The following is a 26,100-nucleotide window of genomic DNA, read 5'->3' as shown; positions in this document are numbered from 1 at the left end:
GGTTAGTGAAAAAAGTCCCTCAAGCCTCAAGTAGTTTTTTTAAATATGTAAATGATAAATATTTAAAAAGGTATTAAATTACCATGTTCTACATGCACAAATAATATAATTCTAGGGGTATCTTTTCGGTGTCTTCAAGGTGTGCCGTTTTCAAAAGCTCACAAAGCATAACACAAATTCCAGGTAAGAGAGTTTGCATGCTCAGATACACAGTGAGAATGCTGCTACACAACACAACAAAACAAAACAAAGCACAAATCAACTGATTTCAAAAGAAAGAATTCACCTTATTGTAACGGCTAGGATATCACCTCCACATGCACTTACATCACATTAATCAATTATATATGAACAAAAATGTAATCATTGTTGGTTATTAACTTATTATATCAACTTATACTCCTTCGTTGCTAATTCAAGTCATTAATTCTCATTTTAGTGCATGTATACTTAACATTTAAAAATAGTTAGAATCTTTCGCTAGAAATATTAAATAATTGATGTGAACCAATTTAATTTTTATATTTTAGTGAATAAAATGAGTCTCATCAATACAACTTTATTTAACAAAAATATTATGTAATATTTGTTAAAATTAATTTATTAATATATTTTTTTTAATAATATGCATAAACATATAAAGATGTTTAGAAAAAAAATTAAATAATAACATCTTTATCACCATTTCCATTACATTATTCTACATTTTAACATTTGCAACCTTTTCACCTCCCTTTATATTAACATTTTGACAATACTTATAAATAAAAATGGATTCTTGCCCTAATTATTAATTCAAACTTAATTATATAAAAGTTAAACATACAAAAAATGCTTAACAAGTAAAGAATGTTGTCTAATTTCTACATATTCTTTTTCTCTTCTTCATATTACTATAAAATGAAAAGAACCATGGATTAAATAAATGTTGGAAAAAAAAAGTTGTTTTTGCCTTGTTCATTGGTTTTCTATTTTCTTTGCTTTGTTAACAGTGAAACTCTCTCAAACAGAGATGATTCCTTAGCCGTTGATTTGTTCTGACAAGCTTTCCACGTGTGATTTATGTCTTGATCTTCCAAACCCCATCTCTCTTATATTCTTTCTTTCTCCTACTACTTCTACAGCTTTACCCCACTTTCCTCTTTGCATTTACACCTTAATTTCCCTTCATTATTTTCTTCTTTTTTTTTTCTCTCTACAGTCCCATTTCATTTACACTCCTTGTCCTTCTCTTTCTTTCTCTCTCATTCATTATTGAGTTTTTTCCCTTTGCTCCAGATTTCTCTGTTTGAATCTATGGCCGTGCATTCCCTTCTTTTGCTGCTTTTTGCAGTGTCTGTTCTTGTTGTTGCAGCTGATGAAGGTTTGTGTGCACACTCTTTATTACATAGCTTCTCTGTTTTTGAGTTCTGTGTTAAGAGTTTCCGTTTTCTGCTTTGTAAAGTTTATGCTTGCATTATGAATCATGAATCTTCTTCCATTCTCTCCTTTGGGTTGGTGTTTCATCAAAGTAACATTGTTTTGGCATTGTTCAGAACTCAGTGTGAAAACTAATGAAGTTGGTTGGAAGTTATGAACTGCATGTAGCATATAGCTGTTTTCTGTGAGATTCAAGGTTTGTAATCAGCTATAAGCTACAGAATAGCTGTGGCAGAAGACCCTTCAATAATTATTATTGTGTATATGTTATACTTATTTTGAATGTGATTAATAAACTTTGGCCAATTTTGGGTGTAAATAAAATTAAATTATAGTATATATAAAAAACAATTAGCTAGGCTTTTATTGATTTGAGTGCGGCCCATCTATGATATATTTAGATATATAAAATGGAGTAGGATGATCATATTGCTTCTATTTCAGTCACTTTCTTTCTTTGAGGGAACTATCCTAATGTTCAGAAATCATTGCAGTTATAACTAAGTCTTCAAAAGGGAGAAGGGTTTTTCTTTTTCAAAAACTATTTTTCATTGAATCGGATTAGTCAGATTTTAGAAAAGGATTTAGATTTTAGATACTGGTGAGTGGTAATAAAGAGGGAAATGATTTTAAAAGAGAAATATTGTGCTAACTGTTAAGATTCTTTCTGCATATGCTTCTGGAGTTGTGTCATTTGAGTAGCTGAAGCTGAATCCTGTTGCTTTTCTTTTTTTCTTTTGGCTGCAGAACCATTTATTGGTGTGAATATTGGAACAGATCTATCAGATATGCCACACCCTACTCAAGTAGTAGCACTACTTAAAGCTCAGCAAATCCGACATGTTCGATTGTATGATGCTGACCAAGCTATGCTTGTCGCACTAGCAAAGACAGGCATTCAAGTTGTTATCACTGTCCCTAATGAAGAGCTCCTAGCAATCGGCCAATCGAATTCGACGGCTGCCAACTGGGTTTCACACAATGTTGTAGCCCATTATCCAGCAACCAACATCACAGCCATTTGTGTTGGTTCTGAAGTCTTAACTGCCCTTCCTAATGCAGCAAAAATACTTGTCAATGCTCTTAAGTACATTCATTCAGCTCTCATCGCATCCAATCTTGATCGCCAAATCAAAGTCTCAACGCCCCTTTCCTCTTCAATCATCCTCGATTCATTTCCACCTTCACAGGCTTTCTTTAACAAGTCACTGAATTCAGTTTTAGTCCCAATGCTTGATTTCTTGCAATCCACTGGTTCTTATCTCATGCTCAATATATACCCTTACTATGATTACATGCAGACAAATGGTGTAATTCCATTGGACTATGCACTCTTCAAGCCTTTGCCACCGAACAAAGAAGCCGTTGATTCCAATACCCTTTTGCATTACACCAATGTCTTTGATGCTATGGTTGATGCAGCATACTTTGCCATGCTTTTTCTAAATTACACTAACATTCCTGTAGTAGTAACTGAATCCGGATGGCCCTCAAAAGGTGGATCCAACGAGCCTGATGCAACGATTGACAATGCAAATACTTACAATAGCAATCTAATAAAGCATGTGCTGAACCAAACTGGAACTCCCAAGTATCCTGGAATTGCTGTTAGCACTTACATTTATGAGCTCTACAACGAGGATATGAAGCCGGGGCCATTGTCCGAGAAGAATTGGGGACTTTTTGATGCAAATGGTGCACCTATTTACATTTTACACTTGACTGGATCAGATGCACTCTTAGCAAATGATACCAGCAACCAAACTTTCTGCATTGCAAAGGAGGGTGCTGATCCGAAGATGTTGCAGGCTGCACTAGATTGGGCGTGTGGACCGGGAAAAGTGGAATGCTCTGCTATGCGGCAGGGACAACCATGCTATGAACCAGACAATGTGATTGCACATTCAACTTATGCTTTTGATAGTTACTATCATAAGATGGGAAAGACTCCTGATTCCTGTGACTTCAATGGAGTGGCTACTATCTCCACCACGGATCCAAGTAAGCTGCTATATGCATTTTTTTAGTTTAATTTAGCTTTGATTACGTTGGAAATCTCTATAGTTTAAAAGCTCTAATAAAGTTCTTTTATTGTGCACAAATTTTCAATTAGTCTCTATAGCTTAAACATGGATAGTCAACTGCTTATACTGTGCAGAACTTTTTTGTCAAAAACAGCGATTCGTCATCCAATATAGAGGGACTTGATTAGGAAACGTCTATTCAAATGAACTAGATTAAAAAACGTTTGTACTATATAGGGATTTGATTACAAATGTGTAAAACTATAGAAACCCAAATGAGAGATGAATGAATCTAGAGATCTCTAGAGTAATTTAACCTATTATTTAAGGCTTTGAAGTTTTAACATTTTGTGGTTTTTCATTTATTGTAGGTCATGGTTCTTGTATATTTCCTGGAAGGTAAAGACATTTATTTCTTTGATTCATTTTCATTATCCCTGCTTGCTTTGTAAAATTAGTATTACTTACAAGTGATTGGTTTTTGAATGTGCAGTTTGGGAAGAAATGCTACTTTTACCAATGTCACAGCACCATCAATGAATTCTACAGCTTCAGATTCCTCATCAGCCTACAATCCCCACAGCTCTGAGTTGAGAATTAGAAGCCTTCTATTAATGGTGATAGGATTCTTAATATGTGGAGTGGTTTTGCTATGAAGTGTGGTACATAATCTTGAAAATGTGTTTCTCATCCAAAAATTTTGTTATATATGAATGATGGTGCTACAAGGTTATATCATCTTTGGTAGCATTGTTCAAATTGATCCATTCAATTTTGTACAAAGAAACCGGTAAAGGGTTTGGACTAAGTGAGGATGCAAATATGCAATTGAATCATCATTGTAATTCTTTCAAATTGGTCAATTTTATCAACCATTCACGGATCCTTTAGGTTGCTTAAAATCTTGTTATTATGCATCTACAATTCTACATATCACTTAAAATCAATTCATTAGATTATTTACTTACTGTTGTATATAATTTTGAAGTTGTAGTCTCCTATCTACTATCTCCCATGGCGATAATGCCGGCGTGAGCTCCTCCAATTCTTTTTGCCACTTCCAATAAGACCGCTTAAGTAGGTTGAAAAATTATTTGTATTATTATACACACTAATTGATTAGTTAATTAAATGTCAATGAGTTATAATTAATCTTTTCATACTTACTTAAAGGTTATAAGTTCAAGTTTTACTCTTAATTTTTAAAATAAAATTAATTAAATTTTTTTTTACAACTACTATGATAAATATATAAAAGAATCAGTCAATAAATAGAACATATATTAAAATATAAAATAATAATATATATAAATATATATTAATTAATTTTTAATGTACGTGTAATATTTTTGTTTTTCTTATTCATATTATTATGAGTAAACTTTTCGGTTTGTCTTATTAGTGGGTTTTTTTTTTTCAGTGTAATTTATGGAGTAGTTGCCAAATGGCCAAAAATACTACAACTGTAAAATAAAGCTAATTCAGTTATAAATTTTCCTTTCCACTTTTCGCAATTTCCGCGGACTGCAGCTTCCACACTCCTCCACTCTGCAATGGTAAAACCGTAATTTTATCAGTGAAATTCAAAACCCTATTCGCGTCGCAAAAGGGTTATATAAACACACTACGTCCCCTGCTTTTTCGCCCCTCACACAGATTTCATTTCTGTTTTAGTCCTCACATCTAACGGATTCTTTGTAGCATTAGGTTTTTCCCTTCTTCGATTCCATTTTCGTTTTCAGTTTCTGATTCAGATTCGAAATCTGCATCCACTATGATTCTCTATGTTAATTAACCATGGCATAGAGAATACGAAAAGATGCAAAATCAAATCGGTTCCTCTGGACTGGCATTTTCCCTAATTTATAATATGGATTCTGCTATTTCTCGTAGGATCCACAATTTTCATATTTTTCAATTCTAGGTTTTGATTTTTTGAGTTTTTAAACCGTTTTAATTATGTTAATTATTGTTGTGATGCTCGATGATGCTTTTTTGCTTTAACCACACCGAATAGAAGCTAGTTTTGGGATTAGAACTCTATTAGTTAAGCTTCATGGATGTATGGTGTTTGATTTTGCCTAATGAATCCGTTCTCTAACGGACGAGGTTTCGGAATGGGACTTCTTCTTTTAGGGTTTGGAAGAAGGTCTTGTTAAGCACACAATGCATTTTGGTTTAATTGGTAGGGGGCTTTTTCCATTTCAAATCTTCTCAAGTGGAAATAAATTGTGCCTATACTACTGAGAGCAAGGAAGTTACTCCATCCCTGTTCAAATCAAATTTTCCTTGAATTCAGTAGAAACCATTTTTATTTTGGCTTTTGTTTTAATTGGTTTGTGATGCTCGATGATGATTGTTTTGCTTTAACCACACCGAATTGAAGCTGGATGGGGGTTTTAGGCTTCTTTTCATTTGAGCTTATAAGTGCTTCTTGATCTTGATTTTGCTTGATGATGTCTTTTTCTAATGGATGAGGTTTTGTTACCTCTCCTTTTAGAGATTGAAAGAGGGCTGTGTCAAGATCATGAAGCAGTTTGGGTTTAAATGGGAGAGGCCTTATCCATCTCATGTCTTCTTATGTGGAAAAAATTTGGCCTTTCAACTGAGAGCAATCTATAACTTCTTTATATTTAAATCAAATGTGTTCCCAGAATCTTTAAATGTCTTTGTTTATATTGGAAATTGAATGGATGATGGTGTTTGTAGTACTGATATACAAGTTACTATCTCTGTATTATGAATTTGTGTTTGTGTAACTATGACATTTAACCAACATTTCATTGGAAAAATCTGATAATTTCTGTTGTTAAATTTATCAAAAATTGGATATGCATATGCCTATTATGTCATAGACAGATAGACTCATAGGTAACATATTTCTAACATTTTCATGATTATTGCAATGATTCCTTGATTGCACGTTGCTAATCTATGTTACAATGGACTATCTAATTGACTTAGACATATAGGGTAAAGTCTTGGTATAAAGGTGTGGTTCAATTCTGATATTAATGATGACTGATTGTAATGAGATTTAGTTTGATGGTGCTGGTGCTGCTGCAGGAGCTGATGAAAAAAGAGTAGAGAAAAATTTTTCTGCAAGAACTACATTTGCTGCATCAGATGGATGGAATGCATCCCAAAATACGAAATCATTGCGGTTGCTGCACAGCTTTGAGTTTGGCAAGCATAATCCCCCAATGCTTGTGTCTACATTGCAACATGATGTATTTGAAACCTTAAAACCTGTGTGATGATATAGTATTAGACCATGTCTACCGAAAGTTGAATGAAAGAATTTGCTTAGTATGAATGAGTATGTCTTAAGGATTTGATTTTAAGCTCTTAAAAATTACCATAGGTAGTGGGATTATTGATCAAGTCAAGAACTAATGGATAGGTGTCTGCAAATATGAGCTTTGAATTTGGAAGACGATGGTTGAGTGTGTTCAGTAGCTTTTGTACTTTAGAGTTGAATTCAAGGATCCATTCATTAACTCTCTTTAAACATTGACCTTTTCTGGATTTTACCCTCTGTGATGGAATGCAACCTAGTGGACCAACTCCATGGAAGACCATTTTTCTTGCTCCCAGTTGATACAGTCTCTAGAAATAAGCAAATAAAATCTCAATTAGCAAATTTATTTGACTATATTACAGGTTTTCACTAATATTGATGGGGTTTGATGGGGTTGTTAAAAAATATCAGTAAACTGAAACTGAAAATATTTTAAATAAACTGAACTGAAATTATAGTTTAGTTTTTATAAAACCCAGTTAAAAACCTAGGTTTTGTGGTTCAGTTTAATTTAGAATGGTTTAGTGCAGTTCAGTTTATGAAAAACTAAACTATGAACACCCTTAAATATTGATTATAAACAAGATTTTAGTACAGATTTGAGGAGAGTATCCCATCATTAATTACAGTTTACACTTGACCTATTAACTGCATTTTCCAATTGAGAAGGATCTATAACTTAAATTAACAAAGTATTATGCAGTGTTTTTATTACCGAAAGTTGTTGATCCAAGGTTGAAATTAAGAGTGCTACAAATTCATCATGTGTGTATTGCTGGCCATCTGCTAGGAAAGGCTGTAAGAAATTATTTACGTAGTCATTGCTTCCTGGAAAAGTGCAATTCATCATCTTTAGTATATGAAGTGGATAATTGAAGTTTTAAACATTGAAATCAATATTTAAGCAAAAATATACCAATTCCAATGAAATACATGGCATCATTGCAATGCTTGATTGCTGCTGCTTCACCTACTCTTGCCGTGATTACATCTTTGGTTCTCTTGAAGCTGTTTATTTGATCATCAAAGGATAATCTCTGAATCTAGAAATAGAGGAAAAATGTTAGATAAGAAGCTACTAAGCTGTAAGATAATAAGAATCATGTAGGTTTAAAAATGTCTTTGCTTACAAAATAGAGTCCAGTATCATTGAGAATTCCTGCACCACCAGATGCATAATTTACTCCTTTGAGGAGGGCATCACTGTTTTGAGACACTGCAAGATAAGCTGGTGGTGATGGTATTCCAAGCTTTGCAGCTGCAAAATACCATAAAACAGAACAATTAAAAGAAATAAAATCCTGTATTTACTATTAGTTTTTTTCAATATCCTGTTTGATAATTGTTTCTGAGTAAAAAGATACTAGAAAAAGAGAAAAATATAAAAACAAACAAAATTCTCGATTCTAAAATAAATTTGTTTTATGTCCATTCAAAAATTAGAAATACATTTAATTTTTATATACTCACAGTATAAAAGAGTTTTACCATATCCAATTATATATTGGCATGTTAGTAAAAATATTCATCACTTAAAAAATCACCTAAACATAATATACTGACTTACTGTGCATTATAATTAAATTCTTGTCTATAAACACATACTCAGGCATAAGCGAACGAAAATAACACTAAACAAAAGCATTAAGATGAAGAAAATACATATTATATCGCCAATAGTCCTTCCATTTGTGAATCTTCCAGTGGCTTGGCCACCACTATAGTCAATCCCATACCATGGATAGTTAGACTTAGCTAATGAATATTGGAGGAAATTATTGTTACCAACATCTGTTAAGGAATCACCAAAAACATAAGTAACAAGTTGTGTTGTTGCTGAAGAACCCATTGCTGCCAATGATGAGAAAACAAAGACAGCAAAAACCACCCTTAGCATTATCATTATCTTCATCTGTTTCCAACTTTATGTCCTGAAAAGTGTGATTGTGCATCATCGGATTTTATAGTATTAGCATTACCATATTTCATTATATGAACTACTGTTTCACTCCTCCAAGTTTGCATGTTTGGTGATTATTTTCCAACCCATATAGATTCTTGAGGAAATGATGGAGCCTCTCATAAGGAGTTGGCCAACTCAGAAGCTTGAGTCAGCAATATTATTATCTAATGGTCCACCTGTTCCATAAATTGTTGATTACTAGTAATAAATATTGGATAAGAATCTTACATCACGTGTGTTAAGAAAAATAAATAACTACTACACACGATTCTAGAGTTTAATTAGTACGTATTAACAGTGTATAAAAAAATTATTATCACCTAATTAAATATTTTTGTTTATATTATGTATAGAATAATAAATTGTTAACTCGAATATTTTCATGGATGGGATATATGATAAATTATTAGATATTTGTGTAAGATTATTTACAACTAACCAAAAATGCACAGAAATTAAATCTTATGACCTATTGAACGCTGAATATTTCAATGAGCAGAAGATTTTATATTTACTGTTTTTTTGGGGGGTTCAAAATTCACAGTGATAGTATGAAGTTTGAACAAATAAAATACTGGGGAAATCTTTGGTGGTTTGTCATTATGCGAATTGTGGTTGGTGAAGACAACTTGTGTTGTAAATTGTAATTTTGTTTTTATTCGGTTTGTAGAACTGTTTTAATTAACGGTTATAGTTTTTGCTTTGTTAAACATTTTATTTTGATAGAAAGTTAAAAGAAGAAAAAATGGTTTTTTTTTTTTAATTTGTCAAAAGAAGAAAAACTTTTTATGTTATGACTACCTAAGTACCTATAGTTTTCGGTCCAAAAAAAAAAAAAGAATTCATTACCATAGTTTATTAGTTTTTTTCCCCACAAAAAAAAAAAAAAGAAAGATAAATAGGTTGATAATAAATTTTCAAACGGTAATAAATCTTGTTAAAGTAAGCAAAAAGTTAAACACCCATATTAGGTGCATCTATCGTGATTGTGAAACCTTTGCTAGTTCCTTCACTCCAGCTGTGCTTGTGCTTATACTTTTGTTGTGATTTTTTCCCCAATTACTATACTTTTTCTGTGCAGTAAGTTAATTAAATTGACAAATAAAACGACAATATTGTTCACCAACTATAAATTTCATAAAATTAGGCTTGACCTCCAAAGTTTTATACAAGACGGGGTTGCTAAAATTGAATTTTATCGAGAGGCCACACAGTAGCTAGTAGTATTGAACTACTAAGGTGGTTGTCGGAAATTGGTTTTAATCCAAAATAAAGGAGCTTTCCTATAGGAAATATAGGCTGCTTGTTGCGTGAGGTGAAGATATTTGTAAATTGAAAGAAAAATCGTAGTTGAGTAAGAGATAAAATGTCATGGTAAAGAAAACTTGTTTATGCCCCACTAGGGAGCACAATGAGGTACATCAGGATCAAGCAATCTAATTGATAATTGAATTTGACAAATTGTACATGTCACATCCACTTTATAGGTCGTTGTGCAGGCAAACTACATTGTCAAAAAGAGCCAAAGCAGTGGCCCTTCATACTTGTTTGGCATCAAATTTGGCCATGGAGTAAGGCCCCTCCATGTGATAAATTCTAAGAGCTCACAAAGCTTAAACACAGTGCTAGCTTTTATACCACAACTCTAATTAGTCTCGACTGAAATTCATGACTGTGAACATTTTTGGACTTATGGTCTTACTGTGGGATAATGTGGACCAATTGGTCTAGGCGTCGTTTATTTACCAATTTATATAATTTGGGCTTTATTCTCAGGTTCTTCCCTTTATGTTTTTTTTTTTTTAATCTTCATTTATGAGTACATTCAACATTCGTAATCATTTTAAGCTTGAAGGCTAAAAAACGTTTAAGGAAAACATTTTGGAATAAACACAAGGGCAGTAGAACTGTAGAAGTGCTCATTCACCAAAAGCAAACTAGTATAATTTCAATTCAATCCAATGCCGAAAAAAAAAAAACTTTCAATTCAATCTATGGTACTATGGTAGATACTAATATTATCAACAAATCAGTATAAAATTGAAGCTCTTCACGTCGCAATGTACAAAAACGGGATTTAACTCCAAGTGACTTCAGTTGCTTCAGAAAATAAAAGTAAAGGTAAAAGCACTTCATACATTCTCAAGAATATATATTATAAATTTAATTCATTAAAAGGAATTTATAAATATAATTTATAGCAAGGTATTTAATATTAAACAAATAAGTTAATGTATCATATTTTAACTCAATAAAATGGATATGATAAAATATTCGGTTTGGTCAACTAATTATAACTCAAATAGTATCATTTTTCCATCCTTATCTAAAGATTTTGATTTTGAGTCTCAATCTTAACTTTTAAAAAAAAATCGGATTGGGTTCGAATATATTTTTACTCATAGTCATTAAACTCGATTCAATCTTGTCGGTTCGACTGAAAATTCAGTTACTTAGTTGGGCCAAGCCACCTTTCAAACTGTCGAGCATTGAACTCGGCAAAACCGGTTCGACCCGCTTGATTTTTATTAAAATAAGTGGACCGGTCGGTTTTCAAAACTCGGACTGGGTCCTGTTTAATTTTTTTTTTATTTTGGAAACGACGTCGTTTCCCATTCATCAAAAACCCTTTTGCCCTAGCCCCTCGATGTCTCCCTCCTCTGGTCACTCTCACTAAAGCACGAGCGCTCTCATCTCTCTCCCTGTGGTTCTTTGGATCTCCCACAGTCGCACTCAAGCTCTCTCCCTCTCTCGTCTCCGGTCTCTCTCACTGCCTTCGGTCTCGCACTGAAGCTGGTCGTCGCACTCTGTGTGAGTCATCACTGTCTCGCACTCAATCGCGCTCGCGCGCCTTCCCTGCGCTCGTCATCGCCGGCAGCAGAAGCTGCAGGTCCCGGGCTGGTCGTGGTTGTTGTCTTCTTGCTTCGAGTCTTGCCGTCAGCTTCCTCCCCGCTGTCAGCTTCCTTCCTGGAACCAGAAGCCCTAAACCCGATTTGGTGAGTTCCAACAAATTCTCATGTTCTTTCTTTTTCTGTTTTGTTGCTGTAATTCATCAATGCACTTTGATTTTGTTGCTGAAAATATCACTGAACTAATTTTTTTGTTGCTAAAAATCATCCTCATGAATTTGTTATCTTGAATAATTTGTTACTGAAATTTGTAGCTGAAAATATAACGAGCTAGTTTCTTTTGTTGAAAATAATCACGATGAATTTGTTACTTATTGTCGTAACTGGATCTTGAATTTGTTGCTGTCTTCCTCAAATAATTAATTAGCTAAATATTTTTGTTGCTGAAAATCATGGCTGAGTTTAATTTGTTAGCGATTGAACCTTGAATTTGTTGCTGTGTTGCTGAATAATCATTTAGTTAAATTTTTTTGTTGCTAAACATCATCAAAGTTGAATTTGTTACTGATTATCATAGTTGAATCTTGAATTTGTTTGTCTTTTTGAAATAATCAGTTAACAAAATTTTTGTTGTTAGAAAATCATTAGAGTTGAATTTTTTGTTGAAAATTGTTGCTGAGATGAATTTTTCTGTTTGTTCTTTTTTTGGACTAGAATTTCAAAAATATCTTCCTCACAAAAGCCATCAGAAATACCACTATCTCAAGAACAAGCATCATCAAATGAATTTTGTTCTCTCTTGATTATTTAAATTGAGAAAGTATTCTGTATTAGATTATTAGTGACTAATTCATTATTAATTTTTGCATCATTAGTTATGTCTAAAAATTGATACTTGATTTTTATTATGTTTATGAAGGCATATATTTTAACTTTTAATTTTAATTTTATTTTTATAATTTTGTATTTTTATTTTCTTATGACAGGGTCAATCGGATGAATTCGTGATCCACCGGTTGAACCACGATTGGGTCAATTATCGGTTTGGTTTTGATAACTATGTATATACCTGGTCTGGCCTGGCCTGTGTATACGCTTTTATAAATCCTTTCCTTCAAATGCAGAAGACAGGCAGCGGCTACTCTGTGTGAAGAACATCTCTTCGAGGATCGCCTTTCTTCCAACCTTTTCAACCCTTTATTATTTATCGTGAGTTTTGTTCTCAGAATCATAATTTTGAAGTGCGAAGTTTTTCTTATATCGTAAACGTGCATGTCTTCCGAATCAATCTGCCATTTGTTCACATTATAATATGCCCTATATTTTGTTGTTTGTTTGGTTTCTGGTGAATAGAGAAAGAAGAAGAAGGATGGTTCTATCGGAGGAGGAAATCAACAGGCTGTATAGAATTAGGAAGACGGTGATGCAGATGCTGAGGGATAGGGATTACCTTGTTGGGGACTTCGAGATCAAGATGAGTAGAGAAGAATTTAGAAGAAAATATGGCGAGAACATGAAGAGGGAAGACCTTGTCATCAACAAATCCAAGAAGGATAATTCTTCTGACCAGATCTATGTCTTCTTCCCCGAAGACGCTAAGGTTGGTGTCAAGACCTTGAAGACCTACACCAATCGAATGAACTCCGAGAATGTTTTCAGGGCTATCTTGGTTTGTCAACAGAATTTAACACCATTTGCCCGCACTTGTATCAGTGAAGTTGCTGCAAAATTTCACTTGGAGGTTTTCCAGGTCTGTCTTTTCCTATATGTTTATAATGTACCTCTTGAGTCATATATTCAATTTCTACAATAGCTTGAAACATCTATGTAGATTCAATTTCTATTGATTGTAGGTATTAGGAGAGTGTAGTGAGCTTAAAGAAATGGAATGGAATGAGTTAGGGTTTAGGGTATTCATATGTGAAGAGATTGAGGGTGGAAGTGGGATTTGATTATAAGATAAATGTATAGTAACTTAGTTTCATCAAAGACCTAGTTTTCATCAATTGGACTATTATACCCTAGCATTCACTATTGACTATTGAGCCCAAGTTTAATAATGCATGATGGTTCAAGAATCGAAGCTATCCGTTCAACCAATTTTAGCAACAAAATAACCCACAATCAATAGAAACCCAATATTAATTAAAATAATTTCCAACATTCCATTCTCTTTTTTTTTTTTTATAAAATATGGTTCCATCACTAACCCCAAATTGAGAAAACAGAATTGAAAGTTTGATGGAGTAGGATGGAATCTTCTCTGTTATTTTATTACTAACCATTCCACTCTATTTCATTTTGTCAAACCAAACAATGAAAACCAATTAAATCCCTTGGACTCTATTCCACTTCCCCTCAAATCACTAATCCAAACATTATTTATAAAAATAAAATTTGTTAGTTTTGGTGTTGAATTTAGAACATACTACTCATTAATAAACAACAGGATTTTATAGGGAGTCAGAGACTATTGTCCTTGTGTTTAGTCTTGCAAGCTTAGAGATAATTAATACAGTTCATAATGGTGGGAGCTGCTTAAGCTTCACATTTACCCGTATTCTTTTACCTTTTTTTTTTTTGTGATTGGAAATTTTCACCAAGAGATATATGTGCAAAGGAAATAGTGTATTAATTATTTCTTTAGGTTATCCTTTCAATGGTTAAGATTTTCTTTTTTTTCATTTCCTTTTGTATTATATTAGTTTTGCTGCTAGAAATATGGTTGCTTCTCTTTGTCAATTACAACTTGTAAGAAACCTATTGATGCAGGAAGCAGAATTGCTGATCAACATAAAAGAACATGTTCTTGTCCCTGAGCATCAAGTACTTACTGATGCAGAGAAGAAAACTTTGATTGAGAGATATACTGTGAAAGAAACTCAAGTATGTTTAATTTTGACTTATATATTTAATTCTAGAATTGTACTACAAATCTTGCAACATATTAACATGTTACTTCAACCCTAATATTTATGATGGGGTTTTCCTCAGCTTCCTAGGATTCAAGTTACTGATCCTGTTGCAAGATATTATGGATTGAAGCGTGGACAAGTTGTTAAGATAATCCGGCCAAGTGAGACTGCAGGCAGATATGTTACCTACCGATTTGTTGTATAAGAATTTCCTAAAACGTCCTGACTATATTTATGGTACGATATGCCCTCTATCGATAGATATTTATGAGAGCTTGAAGCATGGACAAGGATAAAGAACCGTGTTTTTCTTTTGGGTGTACTCTTTTTGCTATCACTTAGAAGTTATTGTTGAACCTTAGTAGTCAAACTAAGACATTCTATACTGCGGTGGTTAGTTTCCAATGTTCCGCAAAACCTGTCTTTAACTGCACGAATTCTTTTGGTTGTGCGCTCTCGGTGGATTATTCTGAATATCGGAAAATATGGTCACTCGGATTCCGCATAAAATGGCATCAGAATAGGATCTACTATTAACTTTTTTTAATTAAAATATTTTCTTTCAATTCATTATGTTTGTCATTTTAACTTGATCTTGTCATTATAACTTGGCTGTTAGGTAAAAAAAATTAGGATTTTCATGACTCAAACAATTATCACTTAGGTTATTGCGCATAATCTGGTCTATACCTGTAAATGATTAAAGTTACTAGACCAGGATAAGAATGGTTGACAGGTGTCAATACTATTTTTTGTCATGTATTTTTTAAATTCTTAGGAAACATAATATTAATTTGTTTTGGGAGTAAATTATTATTTTTATCCACAATAATTTACAATGTTGATAAATTTATCTACGAAAAAATAAAATTGATTTTATACCCCCAAAAAATGTGTCAAACCTCAAAGTGGTCTTCAGATTCGAAGTGCATCAATTTCGTTTTTGATTTTTCAATTGCATTATTTATATTCCTAAATTGGTAAAAATACACTTATTTAAGATAGCCATGTAACAACAATTGATTTAGAACATATGCATAATTTATTAATTTTTAATTCCAAACTATTTATTCATGTACAGGTTGTTATGTCCATGTATGTATTATTGTGGTAAAGTCAAAGCCCGCCTAGTAAAGAGCAAATCGAAGAATGTCTTGCTGGAAATTTGTGCCGGTGCACTGGTTACTGACCAATAGTTGATGCATTCCGTGTCTTTGCCAAAACTAGCGATATGTTATATACTGGCATTTCTTCTGTGAGCCCTGAAGAAGCTAAGTCTAGTTGCCCTTCAACTGGAAAGCCCTGCTCTTGCAATTCAAACAATGTGAATGATAAATGTGTAGTGAGTGATAATAGATATAAAGCTATTTCCTATGATGAAGTAGATGGGACCAAATATACAGAAAAGGAACTTATTTTTCCACCTGAACTCCTGTTAAGGACAATGACCTCTGAGTTTGACTGGATTTGGTGGGTTAATGTGGTATAGGCCAGAACTAAATGTTTTGAATGTAAAGGATGACGGGCTAGTGATAGGTGCTGCAGTAAGCCTATCTGATCTCTTGAGTGTTTTAAGAAAGGTTGTAACGGAGTGAGATGCTCATGAAACATCGTCGTGTAGGGCCTTTATTGACAAACTGAAATGGTTTGCTGGAACACATAAGAAATGCTGCATCAGTTGGTGGGAATATATGTACTGCGAGTTTAATATCAGACTTAAATCCTCTCTGGATGGCAGTTGGAGCAAAGTTTCTAATTATTGATTCCAAAGGAAACAGCAGGACAACATTGGCTGAAAATTTCTTCCTGGGATATCGTAAGGTGGATTTGGCAAGTGGTGAAATCTTGCTGTCAGTATTCCTACCATGGAATAAGAGATTCGAATATGTGAAGGAATTTAAGCAGTCTCATAGAAAGGATGATGATATTGCAATTGTAAATGCAGGTATGTGCATTCAGCTGCAAGAAACTAGCGAAAGCTGGGTGGTTGCTGATGCATCAATTGCTTATGGTGGGGTAGCTCCATGTTCGCTTTCTGCTAAAAAAGCTAAGGGATTTCTCGTTGGAAAGGTCTGGGATCAAAATCTATTACAAGATGCATTGAAAGTCCTACAAAATGATATATTACTTAAGGATGATGCTCCTGGTGGAATGGTTGAGTTCCGGAAATCTTTGACTCTAAGTTTCCTTTTTAAATTTTTTCTGTGGGTGTCTCATCAACTGGATGGGGTGAAAGAGTCGATACCGGCATCTCATCTGTCTGCCGTGCACCCAGTGCACCACCCAACAATTACAGGATCTCAAGACTATGAAATCATGAAACATGGACATCTGTGGGTTCTCCTGAGGTTCATCTATCTGCAAAACCTCAGGTTTGTTGAACTTACATGGTAAAATGACAAGCCAATTTTTTACGGATTATGCATTCTTCCTTATATCAGTTGTGAAGTGTTATGATTGGTCAAGCATGCTTGCATATTCCTTCTTCCTGTTCCTGTAGCTATTTAACTTTCAGACACATGATCTCATGAAGTACTTGTTTACCTATTGTAGTGGTATCTAAAAAGTCACTCTATAAAAACATCACATAATAAGTCATAACATAATTCTTTTTGTGGAATATTTATTCTATATTGAGTTTCTGGGATCATTATTTTAGGGTTTAAAAGAAAATTTTCTTATCATGCAAATCTTTCCTAAACATATTGCTTGTATCTTTTGGTACCTTAATATTTTTACTTTTCCTTTCTAATCTCACTTTGTATTCTCTTAGCGCTTTTGTTATGTTTGGTGTATTTCTACTCTTTAGGCAAACTATCTACTTATTGGTAGAATGCTTGATTACATGTTTAACATATTGTATACTCAGGTTACAGGAGAAGCAGAATATGCTGATGACATACAATTGCCTTCGAATGGATTCCATGCAGCCTTAGTTTTGAGCAGAAAACCCCATGCCCGGATACTTTCAATTGATGATGGTTCAGAGGCCATGTCTTCACATGGATTTGTGGGCTTGTTTCTGGCCAAAGATGTACTAGCTCATAATAAAATTGAGCCTGTTGTTTATGATGAGGAACTTTTTGCCACAGAATATGTAACCTGTGTGGGTCAGATATATAGCCTACTGAATAATATCTAACTTTTGACTATTTTATTATGATTTGAACTTGAAGAGTAAAAGGAAAAGGAACTCTCCTACTTCCTTCTTATGGTGTGCTTAGTCTATAATATTTTCTACACCATAGCCTACTGTCTAGCCATACAACAAATATCTCCTTTAAAATCTCACTTAAAATTGATATGAATTGACCACTTCTCTGCGCTTTCCCCTTCCCAATCATACTAGGATGCTCATTCATCTACCTGTTGATGGTTTCTTTTCAATTTAAGTGTAGGTTTTACCAGATCTTGAAGTCGGTGGCTGACCCTTTATAGAGTTGATGATGCATTCTTATGGAATATTTAGTCTTGGGTTAGCCTTTTCCATTATTAGTCTGTGGGATTGATATAAGTTTTCCAGGTTATTGGAGTAGTGGTGGCTGATACACATGAAAATGCAAAGGCAGCAGCAAGAAAAGTTAATGTCAAGTATGAAGATCTACCGGCCATCCTGTCAATAAAAGAGGCCATCAATGCTGGAAGTTTTCATCCCAATGCAGAGAAGTGTTTGATTAAAGGTGATGTAGATTAATGTTTTCAGTCGGGTCAGTGTGACAGAATAATTGAAGGGGAAGTTCACATTGGAGGTCAGGAACTCTTCTATCTTGAGCCACATAGCAGTTTGGTGTGGACATTGGATGGTGGAAATGAAGTTCATATGATATCATCTACTCAGGTCTTACATTTCTTTTAACCGAGCCTAAAGTTTGTAATGTTTATCTTTTTGAAGTCTCAATTTGTCTGAAATATTTAGCATGTTTTTGATATATCAAATTCTTTATGGAAACATTAGGCAATATATGATTGGACAATTGATGATAAGAGACTCAAACACTGGAAGGAAAAAAGGATGGAAAATGGTTGATAATCTATTTGTGGTTCTTCTGTTACAAAAATGATTGTGGGAGGTGGTGTTTTCTTCACTTTTTGGTCTTCTACTCTTTCTGTTGTGTTTAGCCAAGACTTTTACGATGAAGTTTTTGTTATTATCAAATTATCATTGGAACAAGCTTCAACTAGGTATGGTGAATGGTGTGGGCTTGTGTGGCCTGTAATGTATAGCTTGAACTTTGAAATAAGTAACTGAGTTGTGAAAATATCAGTGTTATTGCTTGGGACGGATCCAGGTTAGGAGGTTTGGGGGGTCCATTTGCCCCTCTAAAGAGTTTAATTTAATCTTTTTACATCTATATTCTTATGTATAAACTTTTCCCCATTATTAATTAAGTGATCCCACACTAAAGGAAAATTTAAACTTAAGTATAACTATATAAGTACTTGTTGTAGTTATGTATTATCTTTGCCACATTTACATAAATTTTCTGGTTTGGTCAGTTATTGCAGGCCCCGCAGAAGCACCAGAAATATGTTTCTCATGTTCTTGGTCTCCCCATGTCAAAGATAGTCTGCAAAACAAAGAGAATTGGTGGTGGATTTGGGGGGAAGGAGACAAGGTCAGCCTTTATTGCTGCTGCAGCTTCACTTCCAGCATATCTGTTAAATTGGCCTGTGAAGCTCACACTTGATCGAGATGTTGACATGATGATAACTGGGCAACGCCATAGTTTTCTTGGGAAGTACAAGGTATTGCTAATATCAAATACATTGGTAAAACAACTGTGGTTCTTTGAAGGTGAAGATTTTATTGTAAAATTTATTTTTTCTTAAAGATGTATTTTAGGCAGAAAATGACTATGAACTATTGTATTAAGTACTTTTGATTGCTTCTACCTGGCTTAAATTCTGAGAGACATCACTGGTTCTTCTGTTTTTAATGTGGTTGAATAATCAAATAGAGATATTATCTGATATAGGTTAGATTTACAAATGAAGGGAGTGTACTTGCATTGGATCTCGAAATTTATAACAATGCTGGAAATTCACTGGATCCGTCACTTGCTATCCTTGAACGTGCTATGTTTCATTCAGATAATGTGTATTATATTCCAAATATGAGGATAACTGGAAAGGTCTGCTTCACTAATTTCCCTAGCCACACTGCTTTCCGTGGATTTGGTGGTCCGCAAGGCATGCTCATCACTGAAAACTGGATTCATAGGATTGCTGATGAACTCAAGATGAGCTCAGAAGAGATAAAGGTAAGATATAAAACTTTGGTTTATTCTCTAATAGGTTTGTGCATTCCTCATTTCCTCACTTGATGTTGGATTTTTACTGTCATTTTTACTAAATAAGTTTCTTTCCAGCAAATTAATTTTCAGCAAGGATATATTTCACATTACGGCCAGCAACTTGAGCACTGCACACTACATCAGCTGTGGAATGAACTCAAGTTATCCTGTGACTTTGTGAAGGCATGTGAACAAGTTGACTTATTCAATAGTCATAACTGCTGGAAGAAGCGTGCCATTGCTATGGTTCCAACTAAGTTTGGCATATCCTTTACAACAAAGCTTATGAACCAGGTAATTACCATCTACAATCATGGTACTAGAAAAGCTGCAAAGAAGAGGAGAGGGAAGAGGAAAGAGAGAGAGGGGGGGGGGGGGGGAATTGATCTCAACTAAAGTTGAAGGAATTCTGGGGAGTAATCAAATTGATCGCATTTTGTGGTTCTTTATGATTTTCTTTAAAACCATTATTTTCCTTTATATTCCTATGTTATTTATGATAGCATTGCATTATCAAATTAGTGATGATGATTAAATTAATATGTTGTTAATTACTGTAGGCAGGTGCTCTGGTTCATGTCTATACAGATGGAACTGTTTTAGTTACCAATGGGGTGTAGAAATGGGGCAAGGTTTGCATACAAAAGTTGCTCAGATTGCTGCATCAGCCTTCAACATCCCCCTAAGTTCTGTCTTCATATCAGATACAAGTACTGACAAGGTAATAAGTTAACTAATTTCAGAGGATACCAACTAAAGATCCTGGCAAACTTGTGTAGATTTTTTTGCAACCTTTCTGTTGATAAACATGTTGAATATAATATCCTGAGGTTCTTTTCTTGGTTCATTTGGATTATTCTTTCTTGTGTCTAGAAGTATTGTTTCTGATTCAACTCATGCTTGCTACAAAATCAGGTTCCTAATTCTTCTCCAACAGCAGCTTCTGCCAGTTCTGATATGTATGGAGCAGCGGTTTTAGATGCATGTGAGCAAATAAAGGCACGCATGGAACCTGTTGCTTCACGGAACAACTTCAACTCATTTGCTGAGGTACAGATTTTGCTTCAGCATGATTCATTCAGAATAAAGGACTAAGCACATTGATTAACAGCATTTATGGAAATTTTACTTTAACATAAATGTTATGTGAATGCTGGCATGGCAAGTTTAACATTTCTAATAAACAAAATAAATAGTTCACAAGATCCTATTGAAACTGTTTAAAATTTCTAATAAACAAAGTAACATCTATATTTAAATCCTTCTTAATATGTATGCTGTATAGGTATTGTCAACAATTATTGTACGGTTACAAGGTGGCTTGTGCTTGAAAGATATCTTCTGAACATTTTCTTGCTTTTATTGTTTTCAGCTAGCTGTTGTGTGCTTTGCAGAGAGAATAGACCTTTCTGGTCATGGATTTTTTATTACACCTGATATTGGCTTTGATTGGAAGATGGGTAAAGGAAAACCTTTTGGGTGTGTGTGGTTTATAAATAATTCCTAAGAATTTTAAGATGGGAATAGCATATTCCCATGTTTGGTTCAAAGTTTGAAAAACTATTCCCAAGCAAGTTTGATTCCAGGGAATCAAAATTACCATCGTTTCATTTTCATCTTCCCCTGGGTATGTTTGATTCCCATAAGAATGGAATCTGAGTAACAAAGTAATACTTGAACCACACACACCCTTTAGGTATTTCACTTATGGGGCTGCATTTTCTGAGGTGGAAATTGACACCTTGACTGGAGATTTTCACACTAGAGTGGCAAGCAGAATTATGGTTCTTGTTTTGTCTCGAAACCCTGCAATAGATGTCGGTCAGGTACTCATCTTCTGCAGTTGGATTTATTATTTTTATTCTTAATTTTCATAATAAAGAAGAATGTTTGCTAAATATACATTCCTTAGACTTGCAACTTCCTGACTTTTCTTCTATGTTCTTGAAAAATCCTATTTGATATGTTTTTCATGCTATATATATATATTGTTCATCCTGTTTATTTTCACAGACTGAAGGAGCTTTTATTCAAGGTTTGGGCTGGTTAGCTTTAGAACTTAAATGGGGAGATGCAGCACATAAATGGATTTCCCCTGGCTGCCTTTACACATGTGGCCCTGGAGCTTACAAAATTCCTTCTATCAATGATGTTCCATTGAAATTCAACGTCTCACTTCTAAAGGTGTGTTCTTGATTCCTGAAAAGTTATTTAGTTCTTCTTTTTTCCCTAAAGCTCCCCTTCCAGTTTTAAATAACTGCCTGTTAGATGACTGCTCACATGAAGATGTCTAATGGTTTGATATATTTGTCTAAAATGCTTTAATATAATAAGTGTTAATATCTTAACTATTATTGAAGACATTTTCATGAGTAGCCAAAAAAATTGAAGTTAACTCCATGGTTACTTACGTTGTTCATTGTTGTGTGCCATCCAAATGTTAAGGCCATCCACTCATCTAAAGCTGTTGGCGAGCCTCCGTTTTTCCTAGCATCGGCAGTGTTCTTCGCCATCAAGGACGCGATCAGAGCTGCACGACTTGAAGTGGGATGGAGTGATTGGTTTCCTCTTGATAATCCAGCAACTCCTGAGAGAATTCGGATGGCTTGTTTAGATGACATTGCATCCTCACTTATTAACTCAGATTTTCATCCCACACTTCGTGTTTGACACTGCACTTATTCGCTTGTTCATTTTCTTATTCACAGCATGTCAACATACAAAGAATGGAGCAGGAAATGTATATGTACGCTTAATTTGTTACATTAAATAAATGCCACTTCCCCTTTATTATACACACATCTGAGATCTTCAAAGTTAAATCATGTGCTCAAATCAAAGTATGTCTCAACTATCACTTCATACATTATGATGCATCAATTGTGGCATGACATCAAGGACTCTCATGTATTGCTTATTATAAATCTCTCATATATTGCTTAATTTAGGGAATGCTGTATTTTACAAATCTTTATAAATAATATATAGGGCTATAAAAAATTTTGTATGTTTACGTCGGATTTAATTAGCGTTTAATATTGATTCAATAATTAAAGGCTAATGTTACGGGTTTAATACTTTTAGTGAAAAAAAATGGGAAGTTAGCTAGTAAGTCCCATTTAACAATTTTTTGTTGTAAACAAGGAAATTGAGTCATCGTTTGGAGAGAGGAGAAAGGTTAACTTTATATTTCAAAATTTGCAACGGTTCATATATTAACGAGACTGAAGTCATAGTTCTTTGACAAAAGAACATAATGTAAAATAAAATATTTTTTTTTCGAAGTATTACCTCACGAATTATATAAGAATATCATGCAAATAAGTAAATGGATATTTAACACGAGCGAATTACAATAGTTGAACATTGTTAGTTAATCAAAAGCGTACACAAGAAGGTTACATTTAACGACAATTTTCTTTAGTGTAGATTGTATAACCCGTTAATAACGAATTCATAGTTTCGAACCGCAAGACATGCATGCCATAATAGTACTGAAGCAACTTAAGATAGCTTATAATTAAAAGCAAGCTTAATAGTCTTCTGGAGGAAGTGGGGGCGAGTTATAGAGGTATGGTGGATGATTGGGAACATGAGGAGGTGGAAACTTATAAACATGTGGATGGAGTAGTGGAGGTGAATGGACTGGAGGAGGTAGGGATTTGTAGATATTGGTGGAGGTGGTGGAGAATTGTAAATATATGGTGGGAGTGGTGAGTAGACTTGAGGAAGTGGAGAATGGACTGGTAGTGGTGGAGACTTATAGTTATATGGTGGTGGTGGTGAGTGGACTAGAAGTGGTGGAGACTTGTAAAAATATGGTGGAGATGGTGAATTAACTGGTGGAGTCCGTCTCTGTCTTCAAGCCCTCTCTTTTTTCGGTGCCGAGCTCACGGCGAAGTGCGAATGTCTATCCATGAAAAATTACCTGATTTGATTATGTTATTCTTTCTCTTTCTAGAATGTTTCATATTTTTTATTTAAATTAAATAAATATAAAATTTACAAAAATATATAAAATTCAACACAATTACCTAAATACATAATGCATCACATTTCGAATATTGAAGATATTGTTAAAAAATAGTAGATTTTAGATATTTAAATCCGTCACAACAGGCAAATAGGTACTAAATACTGAGATATATGTAAAATGTATAAAGATGTTTAATATCTGAGATATACACAAATCCTTAATTGAAGATTGAGTACCCAAGATATGTTCAGTAGCTACAAAAGTATTTATGATTTTTAATTTTGATATTCAGTTGTCAGTTAATTGATTTTATTGTATTTTCTATTTTTAAATTTTTTACATAAAAACTAAAAATAGTATCGAAAAATATATAATTTGTTATTAATTTTTTATAAAATTCTAAAATAAAAAACTACAAAATAAAAATATATGTTGTGATAAACTTAAGTTACGTGGATGCCCATTTATGTTGGGCGGTTTAGTTTTTCCAAAAAAAAATACATTTAATGATAATTTGGAAAAGCTACCTCATGACCACTATAAATAGAGGCTTAAGCCCCTGTAGGTAATACACAACAACAACAATTGAATATTATTCTCTCTCTCTTTATACATATAGCAATAATAAAAGTAAATGCTATTATCTCTCTCTTTACTTTTTATACTCATTTCTATCTTTATATATATATTTATGCAATTCTCTCTCTCTTTACTTTTTATACTCATTTCTATCTTTGTATATATATATATAAATTATTATTGAGCTAATTATTTTAATACTAGAGTCTTCTATTTATACATCTTTATTTTATATATCTTTTATTTTACAACACGTTATCAGCACGAGACTCTGATCAAATTTTTAGGAAGACTCAGGTAACAAATTTTTCATTATGTCGAATCTCTCTAATCTTGAATTCAATGCTCTTGATATATCTGGAAACAATTATTTATCATGGATATTAGATGCTTAAATCCATCTTGATTCAATGGATCTTGGAGATACCATTAAGGCTGAAAATAATGCATCCCAGAAGGATAAAGCCAAAGTCATGATTTTTCTTTGTCGTCACCTTGACGAAGGATTGAAAAATGAATATCTTACATTAAAAGATCCTGCAGATCTTTGGAAAGACCTTGAAGAAAGGTATAATCATCAGAAAACGGTAATACTTCCTCAAGCCCCGATATGAATGGACGCATTTGCGTTTACAAGATTTTAAATCTATAAATGAATATAATTCTACAATGTTTCAAATCACCTCACGAATGAAATTGTGTGGGGAAAAAATAACTGATCATGATATGTTGGAGAAAACTTTCTCAACCTTCCATGCCTCGAATGTGCTCCTGCAGCAGCAGTATCGAGAGAAAGGGTTTAAAAAATATTCTGAGTTAATTTCTTGCCTTCTTGTTGCTGAACGCAACAATGAGTTGTTATTGAAAAATCATGAAGCGCGCCCAGCTGGCGCTGCCCCATTTCCTGAAGTAAATGTGGCAAATTACCCCAGAAGAGGTAAATGGCAAGGTTTTAATAATAAGAAAAATTATGGAAGGAAAAAGAATTATGTTCAAAAGAGAGGATCTCACCAGAAGTGGGATAAAGAAAGGAATATCGGGCAGAATAAATCAACCGAGGAGAAGTGTTTCCGCTGTGGTGGAAAGGGTCATTGGTCTCGTACCTGTCGTACCCCAAGGCACCTAGTCGATCTTTACCAGGCATCTTTGAAAAAGAACGACAAAGGAAAGGAAACAAATTTTGTTTCAAATGATGCTGAGAACTCCACCACTCATTATGATGTATCTGATTTCTTTGAGGATCCTGAAGGAAATATTGGTCATTTGATCAATGATGGAATAGTTTAATATGTGGGATTGTGAAGTATATATGTAAATAAATAATGTAAAGAACCTATTGTTAAGTTTTATTTTCTATGTATTTAAGTTTCAAATATGATGTACATAAATAATGAAATATTAATGTTTATGAATTTTGAAATTATTAAATGTGTCAAATTTTAAAATAAAATTTCAGTATATGACATTATTTTATGTACAGTGTTTCTTAGAAAAATAATTCTGATCAAGTATTCAATTTAACTGTGCATACTACTCATTTTATTATTATTTGTTTTTGAAGAGAATGGCAAGGATATGTAATGAAGATGTATGCCTTGCGGATAGTGCAAGTTCACACACTATTCTCAAAAGTGATATATATTTTACCTATCTTGTGCCAAAAGAGGAATATGTTAATACTATTATTGGCTCAGGCAATGTGATAGAAGGCTCCGGAAGAGCTATAATTTTGTTTCCTGGAGGAACAAAATTTATAATAAATAATGCATTGTTGTCTACC

General features: G+C 33.7%; 3 protein-coding genes, 1 long non-coding RNA gene and 1 pseudogene across 7 annotated transcripts; 4 read left to right on the top strand and 1 right to left on the bottom strand.

Annotated features, from left to right (window-relative positions):
* Positions 1-1,034: 1,034 nt before the first annotated feature.
* On the top strand, positions 1,035-4,328 carry LOC107608750 (glucan endo-1,3-beta-glucosidase 2). The gene is made up of 4 exons (XM_016310474.3): positions 1,035-1,363; positions 2,167-3,420; positions 3,815-3,842; positions 3,937-4,328. Exons 1-4 carry the CDS (start codon positions 1,297-1,299, stop codon positions 4,097-4,099), a joined length of 1,512 nt encoding a protein of 503 aa, XP_016165960.1. The 5' UTR covers positions 1,035-1,296; the 3' UTR covers positions 4,100-4,328.
* A 562-nt stretch (positions 4,329-4,890) lies between these two features.
* On the top strand, positions 4,891-6,954 carry LOC107608753 (uncharacterized). Its single transcript, XR_015892113.1, has 2 exons — positions 4,891-4,999; positions 6,510-6,954. It is a non-coding gene; the product is annotated as an uncharacterized LOC107608753 (long non-coding RNA).
* Positions 5,095-8,668, bottom strand: LOC107608751 (SGNH hydrolase-type esterase superfamily protein). Its single transcript, XM_016310475.3, has 6 exons — positions 8,407-8,668; positions 7,875-8,002; positions 7,661-7,787; positions 7,460-7,572; positions 6,803-7,052; positions 5,095-6,692 (listed from the first exon to the last, which is right to left on the bottom strand). The coding sequence occupies exons 1-6, from the start codon at positions 8,654-8,656 to the stop codon at positions 6,481-6,483; spliced, it is 1,080 nt and encodes a 359-aa protein (XP_016165961.2). The 5' UTR covers positions 8,657-8,668; the 3' UTR covers positions 5,095-6,480.
* A 2,676-nt stretch (positions 8,669-11,344) lies between these two features.
* Positions 11,345-15,688, top strand: LOC107608752 (DNA-directed RNA polymerases II and IV subunit 5A). 3 transcript variants are annotated; one of them, XM_088493303.1, is made up of 6 exons: positions 11,345-11,703; positions 12,543-12,765; positions 12,910-13,306; positions 14,329-14,442; positions 14,551-14,708; positions 15,553-15,688. In XM_088493303.1, the coding sequence occupies exons 3-5, from the start codon at positions 12,926-12,928 to the stop codon at positions 14,674-14,676; spliced, it is 621 nt and encodes a 206-aa protein (XP_088349429.1). In that variant the 5' UTR covers positions 11,345-11,703; positions 12,543-12,765; positions 12,910-12,925; the 3' UTR covers positions 14,677-14,708; positions 15,553-15,688. The 3 variants fall into 3 exon arrangements, with proteins under 3 accessions (XP_088349429.1, XP_016165963.1, XP_016165962.1); XM_016310477.3 differs by lacking the exon at positions 15,553-15,688 and having other exon boundaries at positions 12,681-12,765; positions 14,551-14,888; XM_016310476.3 differs by lacking the exon at positions 15,553-15,688 and having other exon boundaries at positions 14,551-14,888.
* On the top strand, positions 15,559-22,627 carry LOC107606761 (xanthine dehydrogenase 1-like; annotated as a pseudogene). Its single transcript, XR_015892150.1, has 12 exons — positions 15,559-16,843; positions 17,341-17,582; positions 17,991-18,309; positions 18,978-19,217; positions 19,448-19,732; positions 19,841-20,059; positions 20,326-20,486; positions 20,681-20,815; positions 21,138-21,244; positions 21,462-21,591; positions 21,779-21,949; positions 22,211-22,627. The product of XR_015892150.1 is annotated as a xanthine dehydrogenase 1-like (transcript).
* Positions 22,628-26,100: the final 3,473 nt, after the last annotated feature.

Source organism: Arachis ipaensis, chromosome B7, assembly GCF_059453495.1.
Source record: "Arachis ipaensis isolate K30076 ecotype BB chromosome B7, ASM5945349v1, whole genome shotgun sequence".
Classification (NCBI taxonomy): Eukaryota; Viridiplantae; Streptophyta; class Magnoliopsida; order Fabales; family Fabaceae; genus Arachis; species Arachis ipaensis.
The sequence above is the reverse complement of the archived record's forward strand: the minus strand, read 5'-3'. Positions and strand labels throughout refer to the sequence as shown.

Bases quoted from the DNA above. Each gene is read 5' to 3' on its own strand.
- LOC107608751 (XM_016310475.3), bottom strand. From the start codon at position 8,656: ATGAAGATAATGATAATGCTAAGGGTGGTTTTTGCTGTCTTTGTTTTC. The intron at 8,003-8,406 runs GTATTTTCTTCA...GGTATTTTGCAG, and splicing joins GACTATTGGCGATATAATAT to CTGCAAAGCTTGGAATACCA. The intron at 7,053-7,459 runs GTAATAAAAACA...GCTTATTTCTAG, and splicing joins CCTTGGATCAACAACTTTCG to AGACTGTATCAACTGGGAGC.
- LOC107608752 (XM_088493303.1), top strand. From the start codon at position 12,926: ATGGTTCTATCGGAGGAGGAAATCAACAGGCTGTATAGAATTAGGAAG. The intron at 13,307-14,328 runs GTCTGTCTTTTC...CTATTGATGCAG, and splicing joins TTCACTTGGAGGTTTTCCAG to GAAGCAGAATTGCTGATCAA. The intron at 14,443-14,550 runs GTATGTTTAATT...GGTTTTCCTCAG, and splicing joins ATACTGTGAAAGAAACTCAA to CTTCCTAGGATTCAAGTTAC.
- LOC107608750 (XM_016310474.3), top strand. From the start codon at position 1,297: ATGGCCGTGCATTCCCTTCTTTTGCTGCTTTTTGCAGTGTCTGTTCTT. The intron at 3,421-3,814 runs GTAAGCTGCTAT...CATTTATTGTAG, and splicing joins TATCTCCACCACGGATCCAA to GTCATGGTTCTTGTATATTT. The intron at 3,843-3,936 runs GTAAAGACATTT...TTGAATGTGCAG, and splicing joins TCTTGTATATTTCCTGGAAG to TTTGGGAAGAAATGCTACTT.